Genomic DNA, 18,809 nt, shown 5'->3' with positions numbered 1-18,809 from the left:
CAATTCACAGAGAGGCTCTGGAATGCCTTAGTAATATTTACAACTGCATGACCATTTTGTCGAAGCCATCACTAAAGGGGACCTGAATTCCGGGGCTACCAGCACTGACTAACGGGATGAGGCAGTACCATACAGCACAGTGAGTACTGAACTGAGGAGAAGGAAACCTGAGGTACATTTCTGGCTCTGCCAATAATTTGGGAAAAGTTACTTGCCCCTTTAGGCTATGATTCCTCAACTGCAAAATGAGAAGTTTCACTACGTGGTTCTTGGGTCACCATGAGCCTCTGGCTCCAAGTTAGTTTTAACATATGCTTCGTGGCAGGAAAAACCAAATAAAACATACAAATAGATTTTTAATCACAGGCAACGTCAAGAGATCATAAATATCATTCCCCATATGTTCAAGGCAGAAAATTATCCTGACAGTAATGCAAAATTAGAACCTGGTAGAAACAAAGGTGTATAAATATACTGCAAAGATTTGATAAATGTTTACATGAGCAATGTAACCAAGAATTTGCTTTTACTATGGGAAAAAATTATAAAGAAAAGGCTCACTCACAAGACACGATGTACAAAATGTTCTGAAGTCCAGACAACCAGTCTCTGCGAGGGTGATGATATTCTGAAAGATATGCAGTTTGACCTTGCGTTTGCATTTAATAGGGAATGTATAATGCATGGTCATATACCATAATCACAGCTCTCTCTCCAAACTGAGGTAGCTAGCAGAGCAATTTGAAAGATTTGCCAACACATCATTCTGTGCCTGAAATAATGTGATTTTTTTCAAGGCTGCGTTTTCAACCACAGCCAATAAATTAGAATGCACAAAAATTATACCCCCTTCTCTCCATCAATGGCAATGACCTCCCAGTTATAATCTGCTGGAGAAAAATAAACACAGACACTCCTAAAAAGAAACAAAAAGTACCAGCATACAACAGAACTGATGGTTATAAGCACCAAGAGCTCAGTCTTTGAGGAACAAGGGCTTTAGGTAACAAAGATGACACTCTCCCCAATTTCTAAACATTCACAGGCAATGGAAGACACGCCATGTCATCTGACAACTTCACATCTTAGTCAATAAGGAGGAGGACCCTCCTGCCTGCTGGCCGCGCTTACCTACTCCATGTATTAAATGAGGGATTTTAAGTTATATGATCATTTTCTAAGTGTTACTGTAAAAAAGCAGAAGACCATATATGCTAACAGGAATTACATCTGAAAAAGTCTTGGTGAGGTATTACTTTAAAGAAATTTAAAATATTTTTAAAATTTTTCATATAAACAAATGAAAAAGTATGACAGTAGAGAGATCTCATTTTGCTGATTCATACATTCCACATTTAATATTATTAGGTGCCAGGCACTAGAGACACAGTCATGACAGAAACCAACATGGCTATGATCGTCTGAAGTTCACCCTCCTATTTTAAAATCAGTAACATTACAAAGAAAGCTCACCGTTTTCCTTTCTTCTTCAGAAGCCTTAGTGAAGCCTGGATCCGTTGCCCAAGTCTTATAGAAAAAGTAGAGGAAGCCTATTATGCTGAAAATAAAAGCAAAATAGAAAGGAGTGCCTGCTAGATGTTAAAGCCAAGTTAAGGAACATATCATACCTCCCATAATTACGACACAAGCAAATCTCATCATTGGTGCCTAAGAATCTCTCTGCATTCTATCCTCACCTTCCCTGATGTAACACATCCTGCCCCCATACCTGGCCCCATCCTATGTTCTAATCCTATGGGAATTTGGTCATGGTTGACAAATTAATCCCTCCTCAATAGTTGAAACCCACATGAAATACTGATAGGAAGAGTTGCAATACATGAAGAGCAGCCTGAAGAATGAAAAAGATTCAAGATCCAAATGAATTAATCTCCAATGGTATAATGTGGTTCTCCTGAGAGCATTCAGAAAAATATTTTCTGATCATTCTAACCAAACCATTCAAAGAAAAAAGCCACTTGGTTCAGAGATTTCAACTAAAATTATTTTTTATATATTAAATGCTTGCAAAAATTTCCTACTGCAAAGTTTAGTACCTAGTCATAACGGACTTAGGCTGAGTTAATTTAGAAATGAAAGAAACTGCTCTCCCTAAAAGTGATTATAAATCAAATATTATTTGGGAAAGGCACATGATACAAACTGAGATAAAAATTGTTTCAAGGATAAATGAACAGTTCCCACTACAAATTCTTTGTATAAAAGGTAAAATTTTAAAATTTTGTGCAGTAATAAATCAATACGCCAGTAATAAACCAATGTCCTTGCCCAATTTAAATCATTATTGACACTAACTGTATTTGCCTTCCAGGGTGTTGCCAAGATGTCTGGTGCCAAACTCCAGAGTAGAAAAGGTGGCCATAACATAAGACTCTAAACACTTGTTGCTCAAATTGTGAGCCATGGACCCACAGCAGTGGCTTTCTTTACCTGGGAGCTTGTTAGAGGCAAGAACCACACACCTCACCCCAGACCAGCAGAGTCACTCTGCTATAACTCACAGAAACCAGCACAACCACATCTGGTTCAGGTTTATCTGCAGATGGGCCTGGCTTTAAGAAATAAATAGGGTCCAGAAAATTGTGTGAAATTGAATTTTAACAAATATGCTTACTTAGAATTAATTAAGAACACTATTAAAAGGTACACAAGACAGAGCTTTTGTTAAAGAATCACATCCTTTTCCTCCCCCTCTTCTCCAGAAAATCGTGATCAACATATATGACACATTCTAAAAAACACACCAATGAATCATGTGATGATCCCTCATGTTAAGCTGACTTTCTGCTCTGAATAACTTACAACTCCTCTCCCTCTAAGCAAAGTGAATTGCACTCTATCCCCTCACATAAAAGCCAAACATTCCTTGCTTCCACGCCCTTGCTTTGTGTGGTTCACTGACCTCAAATGCTCCCCATCTCCACCACCGCCCCCTTCCCCGTCTAATTATAAAACCACACTTTTAGCATGTCCAGGTTCTAAACACCTTCCAGACCTAACTTATATCCCCTTCCCTTTGTAGATCATTCCCTACAGAGGATTCTCCTCTCTTATCTGAATCTAAGGATGCTTATTCTATGGCACTTATACCTCCAATTATAGTTATTTATAGACATCTCAACCTTTCCAGTTAGCTTGTGACTCCTGCAGTCAAAAAGTTTCTCAACTTGGACTAACTGGACTTTATTTCCTTAAGTATTCTTTAGATATTTCAGCTCTACACGATAGATCTACACAATAGCTGTCCTTTAGATCTACCCTACAGAAGCCTATTCCTCATTTGTTCAGTAAGCCTTTCCTGAGTGCCCATTCTACACAATGCACTGGCTTCCAAATGTCAGACTTCCAAACACTTAAAATGGGAAGGTAGTGCTCAGGCTAAGCAGCAACATTATTCTTCATACAACACTGTTCCTTAAACAACATTGTTCCTGGTCAAGTTCCTCTGTTTATGCTCCTGCCTGCCCTTGTCTCTTTTAAAAGAACAGAATTCAAAACAGAACAAACACACTTCAGGTGTGTACTGAACAGTGCAGAGGACAGTAGATTGCTGCTGTCCTTTGCTTGGACACTCAAAGCCTTGTAACCCTATTGGAGAATACACTGGCTTCCGTGACAGCCGCATCACTACCCAGACCAGGCTTTTAGTCAAAGCTCCTGTTTTTTTCTTTCACTTGACCTGAAACTATGTCATTTTCACATGTGCTTGTACATATTCTCTGAAACCCAGTACAGGACTTCACATGAGTTTATACCTCTTAAACTTAACTCAGCTATAGCCAGAATTTTTAATCATTAGTCTTTAATCTTACTTCCCAACTTATCAGTATGATCTTACCTCCTTTACTTGATACTGTCTCATAAAAACCATTATTTGCTGAACCAAAATAAATTGATCATCTGAGGAGCTAACCTAGAGGTGCCCTTAAAATTAATTTCAACATGCAGCCTTCTACATAGATTTTATTTATAAGACTAATTAATTAATAATAATAGGTATTATTTACAGAATTCCAATTATGTAATGGGGACCATGTTCAGCAATTTGCAAACATCATAGCACAGTAATCCTTGCAGCCACCCCACTATTATCCCCAATTTATAGAAAAACTGAGACTCAGTGAAATTAAATAACTTGCCCAATGGTATTTAATAAGGAAAAGCGTCAAAACTTAAATTCATGCTGGTTCCAAAGACGGTCCTCTTTCCACAGTGCCCCCAGACCCTCTTCCTATATGGCAGCTGTAGAAGCAGAAACCCCCACACAATCCAGACTTGGCAACCTGAGACGAAACTAGTATAAACACTCAGGATGGGCCTTCACAGGGTAGCGCTTTAGTTCATACCCAAGGCAGTTCAAACAGCATTTACCATTCAGCTTGAAAAACACCGATCCGATGGCAAAGTGTGCCACCTACTGACTGACATTCCCTCACCAGTAACATGCTCATATGGATCTAGATCAAATGGCTTTATGCTGTACATGTGAGTAAAATATCCCATCTCGTCAACTCCAACATCTTAAGATTCTGCCTGGCTATGGAAATCAGTTCTGATATAATGACATCTTCACAAACAGTGGACAGTTTGTAATTAAACTCAGCTGCACACTAAATTCTGCAATTCAGGTTTTCAAATTATAGTGGAATTATAGTGTTGTTAATATTGATTCTATAAAGCTGAAATAATTGTATATAATAACTACAATACTTTTTTGCGCAAAATTTAAAATAATGTTAGTTGCTCACATTTTAAAAATTCATCAGGAATCACAATTTTAAAACTGTTTACTCCAATGCCTCATGGGTTGGTAAACAAACAAACAAAATCAGCCATCCCTTTTCAATATCATATCAATTACCCTAGAATTTACCAGCCTTGGGATCTCACAAAAGATTTTTATGTATCTTGTGCTGTTACTTGATGGTTACGTGTAAATTTAATTATTTTTATATCACATAATGGTATCATCCAAGCTTTCATTAAATGGTGGTAATAAGGTTAGTGCTTAAAAAGCTGCCCCTAAATCAGTAATTAAGAGACAAAGGTTAAATGTAATAAAGTCAAATGAACTCCATGGTATGCTGTACCATTCATTTAGATTAAAGGCATCTAAAAATATTAGTAATAATGCTCAGAAATAAGAAGTGCCATTAAAGTAGAAACATGCTATAATGAAAGCAGATGTATACACTTTAAGAGTTCGTATGCCTCTCACTTTACATTTACTCCTATGAAAAAATGTTCTTACATTTGAGTGTATGAATCTCTCCCATAAATACTACACTTCCTTTTTAAAATGCCATTACCAGAAATAGAAATAATAGACAAGTTAAAGGAATATGCTTAAAGGTGCATTTCTATCCACCACATTCCTTCTTCTCCTACCTGTAAGGAAAACAAGTTTATAATGGCTTTCTAGAATCCTTGGAAGGGAAAAAGGGATCCTGGAAAGAGGTCGGAAGATGGAAAATTGGAGGAAATGCCTCTCCCCTACTGGTAGCTATAAATAACTATAAACTACGAAGTAACCCCTGTTCCCACTTCTAGGTGACTAGATTTGGTCAACCCTAAAAGCACAGCACACCCCTATGCTGGACTTGGTCTGAGCCCTGCTCCTCAAGTGATAAACCTACTAATTAGGTGAGTTTTGTTGTTGTTGTTGTTGTTTTTAAACCATGGGCTGCCATCCATTAGTAAGCCATGAAAGAATTAAGTGGGCTGTGACCAGCATGTTTTTAAAAAAGAAATACAATAGGATAAAATAAAATTTCAGAGTACTGGTAAAGCACATGTTAAGAATACCATTTTCTGAAATGTTTGCTTCACATGTTTTGGGTAGCAATGTGTACTTATTTTTATTGTGAACTGAGAATCACCACCTAGGATAATAACACTGAATTGACCACTGCTGAGGAGGCCACATTTCCCCCAAACCCCTCCATGTAAGTCTCCTTGGTACCCAGATATATTAATCAACCATAACTGCTGACCAAATTAAAAGATCCATCTGCCCTTGAAAAGAAACTCAAGGCAACACAAGAAATTTTTATGGATCCAAATAAAATAGTATTTCATTCTACTGTTTCCTTCCAATGAGTAATAAATACTAGACACCTACTATTTCCACTGTGTGCTCTGAGATTATTTTCAAAGTTGAACAGATTTTCAACACTAAACATCTTTAACCAAAATCACTAACTGAATACAAATGTGAGTTGCATTCCCTGGATCTCTTCTAATATCTAAATTTCTAACAATGGCATTACTATTTTTTAAAGGCAAAAAGAGACAGACATTTAAATTTAAGCTTGAAGGATATGAGGGAAGAATAAGATGAACCAAGTCACAAATATCCAAAAAATGGAACTTAGCAGGAAGACGGTTGGTAAGTACACAAGGCTCTTATACCCAAACAAGAACCTAAAAGATAAAAAGATAAACATGAGGTATTAGTGAAAACAAGTATGACTCACATTAATTTTAGTTCTAAATTCCATTAAATAGTAATAGTGATAATGATTCCCTTAAATACCAACAACAGCTTTCACTGCTTACCATGTGCCACTTTCCACCTGGTAATGAGCTACGCATCAGCATCACTCTGTTCTACTCATGAGAAAACTGAAGCACAGGGCTCTCAAGAAGTAAATGTTCTCCTTCTTACAGCTAACTTATACATTGCTTCATTCCCAATCACTTTATATTTTCAATGACTCTTTTATTTCTATTGAGACATATCATATTTGTATTTCTTTTGGGGGGTCACATACTTCAAAATGCAAAATTTTAAATACTTGGAGATTCACCTTCCCATCTAACAAGCTTTCTTCTAGAGGCTTGCAGGCTATTTCTGAAACATACAGATGCACATAACCTGAAGCCCTTTCATCCCACAACAGCTTGAGAAGCAGCCACTGGACATAAAAAGATACATAAAGGTTAAAAGTGGCAATAGTCATCAGAACACCAACCATCTCACTTGGATATAACAAGAAGCTTGGAAGTCCACACAAAACTTACTCAAATTTTAATATTGTAGTTTCAAAATAAAAAAAATAAATAAATCTGTCTTTCACATTAAATACTCAATATTGTAAATCTATGCATGAATATAGTTTACCTGGATCTGTTTTTAAATTTATATCAGGAAAAGACAACAGTTGATGATAGGCATGAAAAGGGTTTTTAAAAAGCTATCAAGATCATTAGGATATTATGATAAAATATTTGAGAACTAAAATCCCAAACATAATATGCTGCCAGAATAGGCCATATGGAGCCCATGTAACCTCCAGGGCATGACGTGACTGAGATTTTGCAGCAAAAATGTGTTTGAACTAATTAAGTAGTACAGTGAACTACCTCATTTGTAAGAGACTGTTTAGTTCTGACAGGCATCACATAGCAGCCTAGATCAATAAGGAGCTGCCCCTGGAGCCTAATAATGGAAGTTTGCAGCTGCTTACCTCCACGAAATTGGGCTCTACAGAGGAGTGTGAGAGAAATAAAAGCAGTATGGATAAAGTGGCCATATGCATTTGTCTCCCATTTGAATTGTGTTAATATGTCAAGCCTGACATATGAAGCCCTCAACCCACTGTTACCAAAAACAAAGGCTTTCATATACATTTTTTTATGATGTAGGCTTTTATTAAAATAAACAAAATCTCAAATACCCCTATCCAAGATCAGTAAATACTGCCCTTGCCTTCTCTCTGGAAAAAAACAAAAAAAGTGATGATTATGATACCTGGTGATTTGGCTTAAATTTTGTTTGGAGACTGAGTCAATCCACTTAGTGAAAAATGCATGACTATCTCTAAGTTATAAGTTTTCTGAATAGCAGACAATTTAGACACTTTGCTTGTTATTTTCCAGAAATTTGAGCTTTTACTTTATTGCTTAAATTCTAATTCATTTCCAGTCAACTGTCCTGCTCTTGAGTGACTACATGGTAAGATTCCTCTAATACTTTGGTTTTTCTTGTGACAAAAGTAGCATATGCTTATTCTAGAAAATGCTGGCAGGCATAAGAAGGGCACAGGAATCTCATAATCACACCCTGAAGAGAGCAACACTCTTTCCTTTTAGGTCTTTTCCTATGGATCATCATTACAGTTTTCTTTCACTCAGGAGAGGTTTCCTACTGGTATGGGCCTTACATTCCAGGAAACAGTGATTAAGTGCTATGAAGAAAACAAAATGGGGTATGCGGGAAGGCCTCACTGAGGAGGTAGTATAGGAACTTGAGCCTGAATGAGACATCTCCAGCTATGCAACAATCAGAACATGTCAGACAGAGACACAAGTGAAAGCCAAGGCCCAGGGTGGGAGGAGTTTGATGTGTTCTAAAACCAGAAAGAAGGTTAGAGAACAATGAAGGAAGGAGATGAAGTCAGAAGGGAGGAAGTGAATCACATATTACCTCCTAGGCAAGGAGTTTTGATTTTATTCTGAGTACAAGGAAAGCCCATGGAGGGCTTTAAGCAGGGGAAAAAGACAGAACCTGATTTGCCTTTTTAAAAGACTATACTGATCGCTAAGTGGGGATGAGCTGGGTGGGGGTAAGAGTTGGAGTCAGGAGGCCAGTTAGGTTTGATGTAGGGTGCCAGTTGTGGAGATGCAGAGAACAGACCCGATGTAGGCTGAGCAAGAAGGACTTGGTAATGAGCTGGATGTGGAAAGTGAAGAGAAGGAAAGAATCAAGAATGGCATTACTCCAAGGATGATACCCATTCTTCAACGTGAGAAACTGGAAAGGGAAGAAGAGATGAGGGTGTGACAAAATTATTGAGCATTGTGTGTAAGCCATGGTTCTAACCATTGAATGCGTGTTGACCAGGAGACAGGCATTGTCACAATTATTATCCTCATTTTATACACGGAAAAATTAAGGCACAGAAAGGTAAAGCAGCTTGTTATATGAATCTAGGCAATCTGACTCTTAACCAATGACTATATGGAACCATGTATAAATATTTTCCTAAAAATAGAACCACACCATAGTTACTATTTTATAACCTCCTGTGATTTAACTAGGTTGTTGCTACTAAATAACATTAAGAACAAAAATAATTAGTTCAAAATGAATTTCGATTTAGAAAAGGAAAAAGCAAAATTTCTGAAAAACAGGCAAAAATGCTTCAGGATGCAAATTAGTTACAAAAATCTCCCCATTATTCACCAAAATTATCATTTCAAAAAGTGAGCTAGGATATTTATTTTCAACCAGCTGCCAATTCAATTAAATTACTGTGTTGACCAATTAGCTTTCAGTCCAATCATGTGCTACCAAAGCCCTTCCTTCCCAGCAACCCTGAGGATGTTTCTATGTGGTAACAGAGCTCAATAAAAATCTGTAATTTCAGCCAATCAATAATAGAAACAAGCAATCAAATTGGAATGCAATAATCAGCCTTGCAAAGACTAATATACACACCTTGGAAACAAAGATGCCAGAAAAAGCAATGTTATTAGAAGACATCCTTTTAAAAGCCAAGAATCTGAATTGAAGTCCAGTATGTATCCAACAGCCCACATGGTAATCACAGAAAGCATCAGCAGCAGGAAGAGCTATTAAGAGATTCAGAGTTTTAGAACTTTATGGATTTTACCTCCTAAATATCTAATAATAATTAGTTCATTAGAAGAACTACTTCCTAAACATATAATAATAAGTAATACAATAGCAGAACACAGAGTTTTCCTTCAAAGTTGCTGATTGATAAATCTGATGTTTGAGAAATTACATATCTTGGAAACAATCTTGTAAAAGCCTTACATTTTATAAAATGTTACTTACACATATTTTGTTTTGCTTTCCTCCCTGTCAAGAAATGTTGGTCGTTTAGAAAAGTGTTAATGATAACTGACATTTAGAAAAACAATAATTTCTTTCAAACAATATATGCCAGAAAGCATAAACCAAGACAAAAAGGCCACACAAAAATCAATACACCCAAGATTTAATGAGGAGAGTATAAGAGTTCCAATCTGGGCACCAGATGGTGCCATTCCCTAATACAGAGGGTGAGAAGGAACAAGTTTTCAGAAAAGATGAGTTTAGCTTAGCACGTGGAATTTTAGATGAATGTGGACATCTAGTGGATATCCAGGAGGCAATCAGAAAAGCAGGTTTTCCAGTCAGGAGGAAACCTGGATACATCAGCATATAGGTGGTAAAGCCATGAATGAACAACATCCCAAGGAATGCGTTCATGTAAAAGGGGCAGAATCTTGGCCAACACAAACAATTAAGGAAAAAAAGCTAAGTCCTCAGAGGTAACTAAGAAAGAGTGATCAGTGCAACCAGAAATGCAGGATGAGAACCAGGAGAAAGAAAGGTTCCCCAGAAGCTAGGGAGGAGTTTCAAGACTGGAGTCATTCTTGGTGTCAATGTCACACGGAGGCCAGAGACTAAAACATGTCCTCGCAAAGTTAAAAGAATGAAAGCCTATGAACCAACAGTGTGACTACCTGCACTGAAGCTGGCACCACATTTTTACAATGCATCATACATCAACATACATGACCTTGGAAGCAAACGGAGAAAAAAAATATATATATATATATATATATCGTCTTTAATTTTTACTTCTCTGAGCTATATTCTAAGGATGGATAATTTCAAATGGTATCAAATCTTTAAAATTTTTCCAAATTAGATTGCATAACACAAAATGAGCAAGTTTAATTTTTAAACAAAAAAAGGTAAACTTAGAATCTACAAGCAATTTAACTTCAGAACAGAAATAAGTATTAAATATGGAGCTCAATATTTTAACTCCAGGTGTAATACTCATACATGAGCCACACTATTCACTTATTCAACAATTATTCCAGCGCATATACAGGGTGGGGCAAAAGTAGATTTACAGTTGTGAATACACAAAACAGTTTACTTTTGTATTATTTATTATTGTATTTTCCATACAAACAACTGTAAACCTACTTTTGCCCCACCCTGTGTATGTAGGCACTATCCTAAGCACCTCAGATTAATCAATGAATTTAGTATCTTTCTCTCATGAAGCTTAAATTCTAGCAGGGGGAGACAGACAATGTACTAAGAGAATTTTATAAAACATAAAAAGCTCCAGCCCTTGTAAGGACTTTGGGGCCTTGTAAGGACTTTGATTTTTTTCTGGGAGAAAGGAAGAAACCTAGGATTCTGAGTGGTGAATGATAGGATCTGATAAACGTTTTAAAAGATTCATCTGGCTGCTTTGTTGAGAATAGACTAGAGGTGAGTCAGACAACTGCAATAATTTATATGAAAGATAATGCTGGCTGGACCAAAATGCCATTGGTGGAACGGTGAGTTGGCATTAATGGATGTAAACTGAGGGCAGACTCGCCTATACTTTTTTCTAATGGCCTAGATACATGGTATGACTGAGAAAAGACAAGGTGATTGGAAAGCTGGAGTTACCACGTATAGAGATGTGGAAGGCTATAAATTGAATAGTTAGGGAGGGGTGGGGAGAAGAGGAGGAGTTCAGTTTTGGATGTTGTATTGGAGATGCCTATCAGACACTGAACTGGGTAAGTTATACAGGTAACTGGGAGATAGGAGTCTGGAAAGGTCTGAACTAGTGAAAACTTTGGGAGTTACCAATAAATATATAGATGGCATTTAAAGCCATGTAAGTGCATGATCTCACCAAGGGAATGAATGAATACAAATAAAAGAAGTCCAAGGACAAAATCCTGGGACACCCTACTATATGAGGTGGGGGAGAAGCAAAGGAGTTGGCAAAGGAGACTGAGGAGTAACCATTATTTATCTCTCTCCCTCTAAATGCAAAATAGTGTAGTATTCATGATGACCCTCTCCACGGAAATCTGGTGTTAGTTAATTTAGAATCATTCTGAAAGTATAGTTACCTCGAATTTCTGCAGCCACCTCCAAAGTCTGAATTTTTTGTTAGCTCTCATTTTGGCTTCTGTTTTTAGCATGTGAATAATGAGTCGATTTTTATTTTGTAGAGCCATTTCAAGAGGTGTTTCTCCCTAAAAAAAAGAAAGAAAAAGCTTAATCACATTTTTTATATAGTATGGGTACTAGACTTTTTTTTTTTTTTTACTGTATAATTCCATTTTTTAAAAAATTGAATTTATTGGGGTGACAATGGTTCACAAAACCATACAGGTTTCAAATGTACAACTCAATAAAACATCAGCAGCACACTGCATCATGTGCCCTAAGCCAAATCTCTTCCCATCCCCATTCCCCACTCCTTACCCATCTCCACCTGGCCTCCACCCCACTGGCTATCACCACCCTGTGGCCTGTGTCTCTGTGTTATATATACGTTTTTTTGGCTAATCCCTTCACCTTTTTTCATCCAGTTCCCCCACCCCACTTCCCCCTAACAGCTGTCAGTCTGTTCCATGTATATCCATGCTTCTGTTTCATATATATATGTGTGTGTGTGTGTATATATATACACACATTTTATGTATATATATATGTATATGTGTGTATATGTGTATGTGTGTATATATATATGTATGTATGTATGTATGTATGTGTGTGTGTGTGTGTGTGTATACACATTTTTTATTGATTTCAGAGAAGAAGGGAGACGGAGAGAGAGAAACATCAACAATGAGAGAGAATCATTGGTTGGCTGCCTCCTGCATGCTCCCCACTGGGGATCGAGCCCGCAATCCGGACCGGAACCGAACCTGGGACCCTTCAGTCTGCAGGCTGATACTCTATCCACCGAGCCAAACCGGCTAGTGCCATGCCTCTGTTTCTATTTTGTTTATCAGTTTATTTTGTTCATAAGATTCCACATATAAGTGAAATCATATGCTATTTATCTTTCTCTGACTGGCTCATTTCACTTAGCCTAATAATCTCCAGATCCATCCATGCTGTCACAAAAGGTAAGAGTTTCTTCTTTCCCATGGCTGCACAGTACTCCATTGTATAAATGTACCACAGCTTTTTTATCCATTCATCTACTGATGGGCACTTGGGCTGTTTCCAGATCTTGGCTATTGTAAATAATACTGCAATGAACACAGAGGTACATTTATTCTTTTAAATTCATTTTTCAGATTCTTAGGTTATATTCCCAGAAGTGCGATCTTAAAATATATTCCCAGAAGTGAGATCACTGGGTCAAAAATCAGTTCCATTTTTCATTATTTGAGGAAACTCCCTACTGTTTTCCACAGTGGCTGTACCAATCTGCATTCCCACCAACAATGCAAGAGGGCTCCCTTTTCTCCACATCCTTGCCAACACTTGTTGTTTGTTGATTTATTGATGATAGCCATTCTGGCAGCTGTGAAGTGATATTCATTGTGGTTTTAATTTGCATGTCTCTGATGATTAGTGATGTAGAGCAATTTTTTAAAACCTCATCAGAATCATAGACTTAACATATTTGTTCTGAGAGTAGCCAACTATTATTGTTTACATCTATCCTGTAATAACTGAAGTCATAAGTACAGCTTACCTTTATGTTAATTTATTAATCTTCTAACTGAAGATATAATAAACTAATGAAGATAAATACCTGGTCATACCTTAACATTTCGGATATCCAGGCTAGAACCAGCTTCCAAAAGTTTAGCAACTGCAGTAACATTTCCTGCTGCCACTGCCCAGTGAAGTGGGGTGTTTTGGTGTATTTTATCAACCACATTGAGAGAAGGATTAAACTTTAAAAGAAATCCAGTTGGTTCTGGCCTGTTTCAAAACAATAAAATACCAAAGGGTATTAGAGAGATGAATGATTTGAGGGGAAAATGTAAATAACCTATCTTTAAAACTAATATATCAATTAACAAATCCAAATTCTGAAAACTAAGAACTTCTTTGTGCAGAGTTCTATTGTAGTTGCTAATAAGAGAGATGCACACTCCCCCAAAAAAGATATCTATTATGTGACAATATAAAAAATATAATTTTCACATCAATACAGTGAAATAACTACTTGTTTCAAACTTTTACTTTCATGTTGTTATTTTATTAACATTTTCTTTTAAATTATACATTTAACTTTGGCCAATATTAAATTCTATCTTATTCATCTAATTAAAAATTAAATGTACAATATTATATTTGAGGAGATAAACCAAAAGCTAACTTCACATTTTCCTTCTAACCTATTATTAAATAAAGCTGGGTGTAAATAATATCCTAAAATATGTGTTTATCTTAGAAAGTTATGGACTAGAAGGCAGAATTCAATAAAATATTGTTTTATCATCAATACCTCCCTGTCCTTCATGACTACTTGAGATTCTTTTAATAAAATAATATTCTCCTTAACTTATTCTACCGAGATCTTTAAACACTGTATCTGACTTCAGAGTTATCAGCATATAACTTCAGAGTTACATGACAAAAAGCTTTCTAATAAAATTCTACCCCTACCCCACCATTCCATGAACGAAAAGGAAATGACATCAGAACTAACTCAGTTCCTAGGAGAGAAGTCTAAAGTAAAATCAAAATCAGAAATTAAGTATAACCTTGGAAATAAACTGACAAAGGGAAAACTAAAGCATATATTTGAGAGAAGAAACATAGAACTTGGACTATATGCTGGTCATTAATCATCTATACTAATAAAAGGGTAATATGCAAATTGGTTACGACACCCTCACAGTAACAACCAAACAGCAAGCTGCGTGGGGTGACAAGGCTGGCAGGGGGGTTAGCAAGGGACGACCGAACGACTGACCAGCAGGCTGCGTGGGGTGACCAGGTCGGCAGGGGGGTTAGCGAGGGACGACCAAACAGCTGACCAGCAGGCTGCGTGGGGCAACCAGGTCGGCAGGGGGGTTAGTGAGGGACGACCAAACAGCTGACCAGCAGGCTGCGTGGGGTGACCAGGCTGGCAGGGGGGGCAGTGAGAGGTAACCAGGCTGGCAGGGGTGGGGGGGCAGTGAGAGGTGACCAGGCCGGCAGGGGGGACAGTTGGGGGCGACCAGGCTGGCAGGGGGGGCAGTGAGAGGTAACCAGGCCGGCAGAGGGGGAACTAAGGGGCACCAGGCCGGAGGGAGGGGGGCAGTTAGGGGCAACCAGGCTGGCAGGCAAAGGCAATTAGGGGTGATTTGGCTGGCAGGAGGGGCAGTTAGGGGTGATCAGGCAGTCAGGCAGGTGAGCAGTTAGGAGCCAGCAGTCCCGAGTTTGTGAGAGGGATGTCCCCCAAGGGGTCCCAGTTTGGAGAGGGTGCAGGCTGGGCTGAGGGGACTCCCTCCCCCCATGCACAAATTTCATGCACTGGGCCTCTAGTGTGTTTATAAAAGAAATACACAGAAAAACTTAAATATGCAAGTACTTGATGTGAACATATACACTATTTCCACAGGTCAGTTACAACTAACATTTTCTGAGCAGTCATCAATGTTGGAGATCCTCAACATTTACTGTGTTTATCATCTAGATTTCAAATTATGAGAACATTTAAACATGTCTTTTTTATGCACATATATATTTTTATTGTTAACAGTATTACAGATGTCCTGAATTTTCCCCCCACTGCCATTTTAAAAACATGCAAACTAAGAAACATAAGTCATTTTAATACATATATGCTATCAGGGGAGGTGGGAGGTGGGGAAGAGATCAACCAATGAACTCATATGCATATATGCATAACTCATAGACACAGACAGTGGTTGAAGGCCTGTGGGGGAGAGGGATTGAAGAGGGCAATGGAGAAAAAAAAAGGTACATATGTAGTACTTTCAATAATAAAGATTTATTTAAAAAATAATAAATATATGCTATGGAATCTCTACCTGTTTTATAAAGAAATTATCCTATATAATAAAAGGCTAATATGCAAATTGTCCCTTCAGGAGTTTGACCAACCGGGAGTTCAACCACTTGATATGACGTGCACTGACCACCAGGGGCAGCACGGAACAAAGGAAGGCCCCAGCCAGCAGCCGGCAGCTGGGGAAGGAAGACCCCTTTTGGCCCTGATTGCCGGCCAGGACTAGGGACCCTACCCGTGCACAAATTTCGTGCACCTTGCCTCTAGTTTTCTTACAGTAGCTTTCAAACTCTTCCCCTGGTCTATCAGAAAAGAGAAAATTATTTCAATGGTGCTTTTCTAAATATAACTACATGAAAAGTCCATATCACAATCACAGGGTGGAAAATCTTATTTTTATTCTCCAGAATATAGTATAATTTCATATAGATTAAGATACTTAAAATTATATACACAAAAAAAGAAATTGTCAGAAGCAAGAATCAGAATGAGACAATTCAATTAAACTCACTTACCCAAGTACTTTGTGAGCTGATAACATGAGAGGTGTCTGCCCATTTAAATCTGTCATATTCACACTCTGTTCAAAAAGAAGTCAATCAGCTTAATTGTAGACACAGTCAAAATTCTCTTTTTTTTCTTAATAGAGGTAGCTCTTCAATACATTAGCACTACCATTGTGTCTACAAGGAGGGTTCAAGTATCATTTAATAAAAGAATGTTCTGCTTCACAGCTATAGGATAAAAGTTCATTGATTTATAGAAAATATTTTTAAAATGTATATCTGAATATATGATTCAAAGTGTTATATAATATGAATGGAAGAGAGCTAAGGGAAAGAGAAAAATGATAATCACCATCAAATATAAAAGACTTTAGAAGCAGAGACCCTAGAAGTCATCTAGTTTTAGACCTTAACTGATAGTACATGCATTGGTACTATCATTTTTTACACAAGGTCATTCAGTCTCTAGTGAACAACTATCTTCTGAGGCAACTCATTGTATTTTCTTTTATTTATCATATTATGTTTTAAAAGGTAACACATGAAAAATTCTTTTCTATTTTTCTAGAATATAAGAAAAAAGAAATCATACCTCCTTTTAATAAAATGGGCCCAGGTTCGAGGTATACAATAATGGTTCCAACCAAGCCAAAGAAAGAGTTTCAATTATTTAAGATTCTTATGGGCCTTGGAGGAGTACAACATGGGAAGGAACCCAAAGAGAAGCAGGAAGGATTCCTCCTCAAACATCTTTCCCAAGGAGGGAAAGTGAGCCCAAGGAGGTTATAATTATTCTACTTCGATTGGCTAAGTCTGAGAGAAAGTGCTTATTTACAGAGTACACAGTCATTCCAACAGCATTTGTGCAAACATGTGTCCACGCCTGTTATAGGCGAGTCTGCTAATACATAAACTACTTTGCTAAGAGAAAGCACATCCATACAACTATAGCTGACAGTGAAACTCCCACTGCCAATAACCTATAATTTAACCTGTGCCATAAATGGATGCCTCTTAAGGCAAGTCATTTTTCATGGAATTACTTTAAAGAACAATAAGAAGCATACATTCAAATTGGTCTCCCATTTATACTCAAACAATGAAAGCAATGATGGGTTAATTCAGTGATGTGATTACCATTTCTACATTCAACCAGAAGAAAAATACAGGCTTTGAAGTCATGTTTTTGAAGTCTCTGCAAGGATCATAAGGAAAACTATCACTGGCTTACAAGTTTAAAAACATCTATTATATGTTACTGAGCAAAATGACCTGTCCTTTTTGCTCCAATGAAGCTAGAAAGGAATTTTCAATAGCTAGACTTACTGAGGCTAATATTTGAATATCTGGATATTTTTTGCTTTTACTTTAAAAATGAGAACAGACTACTAATCATCTTCCTAATCTCTTCAAATTTATAATAGCTGTTGTATAAGATACGATTCAAAATATACCTGTCCCTTTGAGATGAGATACGCTATAATGGGCATGTGTTGAAATAATACTGCCAGGTGGATGCTGCTGAATCCTTCTCCATCGATGAGAGTGGGGTCTGCACCATACTGCAGTAATAATATGACCATGGGTAAATGCCCTTGTCTGTAAATAAAGAATAAGAAGTATAATGTATTCTGTAGCAAAAAAAATAAAAATAAAAAATCCAGGGAGAAATTGATATCCCTGAGACATGAGGGATTTTAGTTAGGTATAAAAAGTATTTCCTAACAATAAGGTTTTTAAAACTCTGGGGATTCTCTAAATGTCCTTTACTTAGATGTTCCACACTTAAAACTATCTGGACGGTCCTTCATGAGGGCAGGTAATAATCTTAATAACCTCCCAATCTACCTTAAACCTTATGTTGCTACCATGTATAAATAATAATGTTACATAACTAATGCTAAAAATGTAAACTTTAAAACCAGTTAGACTTCACTGTTGCTACTTTAAAATAATCATGAGCCAGATACCCTGCAATATAACATTCAGACTGCAGGTATACTGTAATATTATTCTTAGGAACTAGATATTTTTACACTTGAATATGGATCATTTTCCATATGAAGCTTACATGTGGATGAGTTCACCCTAGATTCTTCAAATTTAATGGCTATGGAGAAAAGATTCAATTCCTTGCCTTAAATGAACAATTATTCACTTTAGTTTCAGGTTCATGGCAACCCCAACAACCACAGAGAATGGAGTTAAGATGAAAAATTAAAAAATTGTTAGGTATCAAGACAGGCCTTAACTTCAGCTTCAGATGGCTAATACCAGAGGAAAAAACTGATTGAGTTTACAGTTCACTGAACTATCACTTTTAACCTTGTGATCAAGTATAAAAGATATGTATTTTAACTACATAAAAGAAAGTATAAGACACACATTTGAGTTTGAGCATTACATTGGAGGCCCAAGTTAAACACACAAAAAAATCTGTCTTTGGAAACTCCTTAAAGCTACATTTATTTATTAGTCTGTTTATTTAATGAAGGAGGGGAGGAAAGAAAGCCCTTCAAATGGTCTCTAACTG

The 18,809-nt window shown here is 37.1% G+C and overlaps 1 protein-coding gene across 2 annotated transcripts in view; it reads right to left on the bottom strand.

Moving 5' to 3' along the window:
• ZDHHC13 (zinc finger DHHC-type palmitoyltransferase 13) overlaps positions 1 to 18,809 on the bottom strand; it is a 43,115-nt gene that overhangs the window by 12,308 nt on the left and 11,998 nt on the right. For both annotated transcript variants that reach the window (XM_054725568.1, XM_054725569.1), the window contains 8 exons: positions 17,731 to 17,875; positions 16,286 to 16,350; positions 13,567 to 13,729; positions 11,911 to 12,036; positions 9,464 to 9,597; positions 6,345 to 6,444; positions 1,474 to 1,599; positions 566 to 628 (listed from right to left, as the gene is read on the bottom strand). In XM_054725568.1, the coding sequence (XP_054581543.1) occupies positions 566 to 628; positions 1,474 to 1,599; positions 6,345 to 6,444; positions 9,464 to 9,597; positions 11,911 to 12,036; positions 13,567 to 13,729; positions 16,286 to 16,350; positions 17,731 to 17,875 (922 nt within the window). The remainder of the gene's footprint in view (positions 1 to 565; positions 629 to 1,473; positions 1,600 to 6,344; positions 6,445 to 9,463; positions 9,598 to 11,910; positions 12,037 to 13,566; positions 13,730 to 16,285; positions 16,351 to 17,730; positions 17,876 to 18,809) is intronic.

The sequence above is a fragment of the Eptesicus fuscus genome, chromosome 13 (assembly GCF_027574615.1).
Source record: "Eptesicus fuscus isolate TK198812 chromosome 13, DD_ASM_mEF_20220401, whole genome shotgun sequence".
In the NCBI taxonomy this organism is placed as follows: Eukaryota; Metazoa; Chordata; class Mammalia; order Chiroptera; family Vespertilionidae; genus Eptesicus; species Eptesicus fuscus.
The sequence above is the reverse complement of the archived record's forward strand: the minus strand, read 5'-3'. Positions and strand labels throughout refer to the sequence as shown.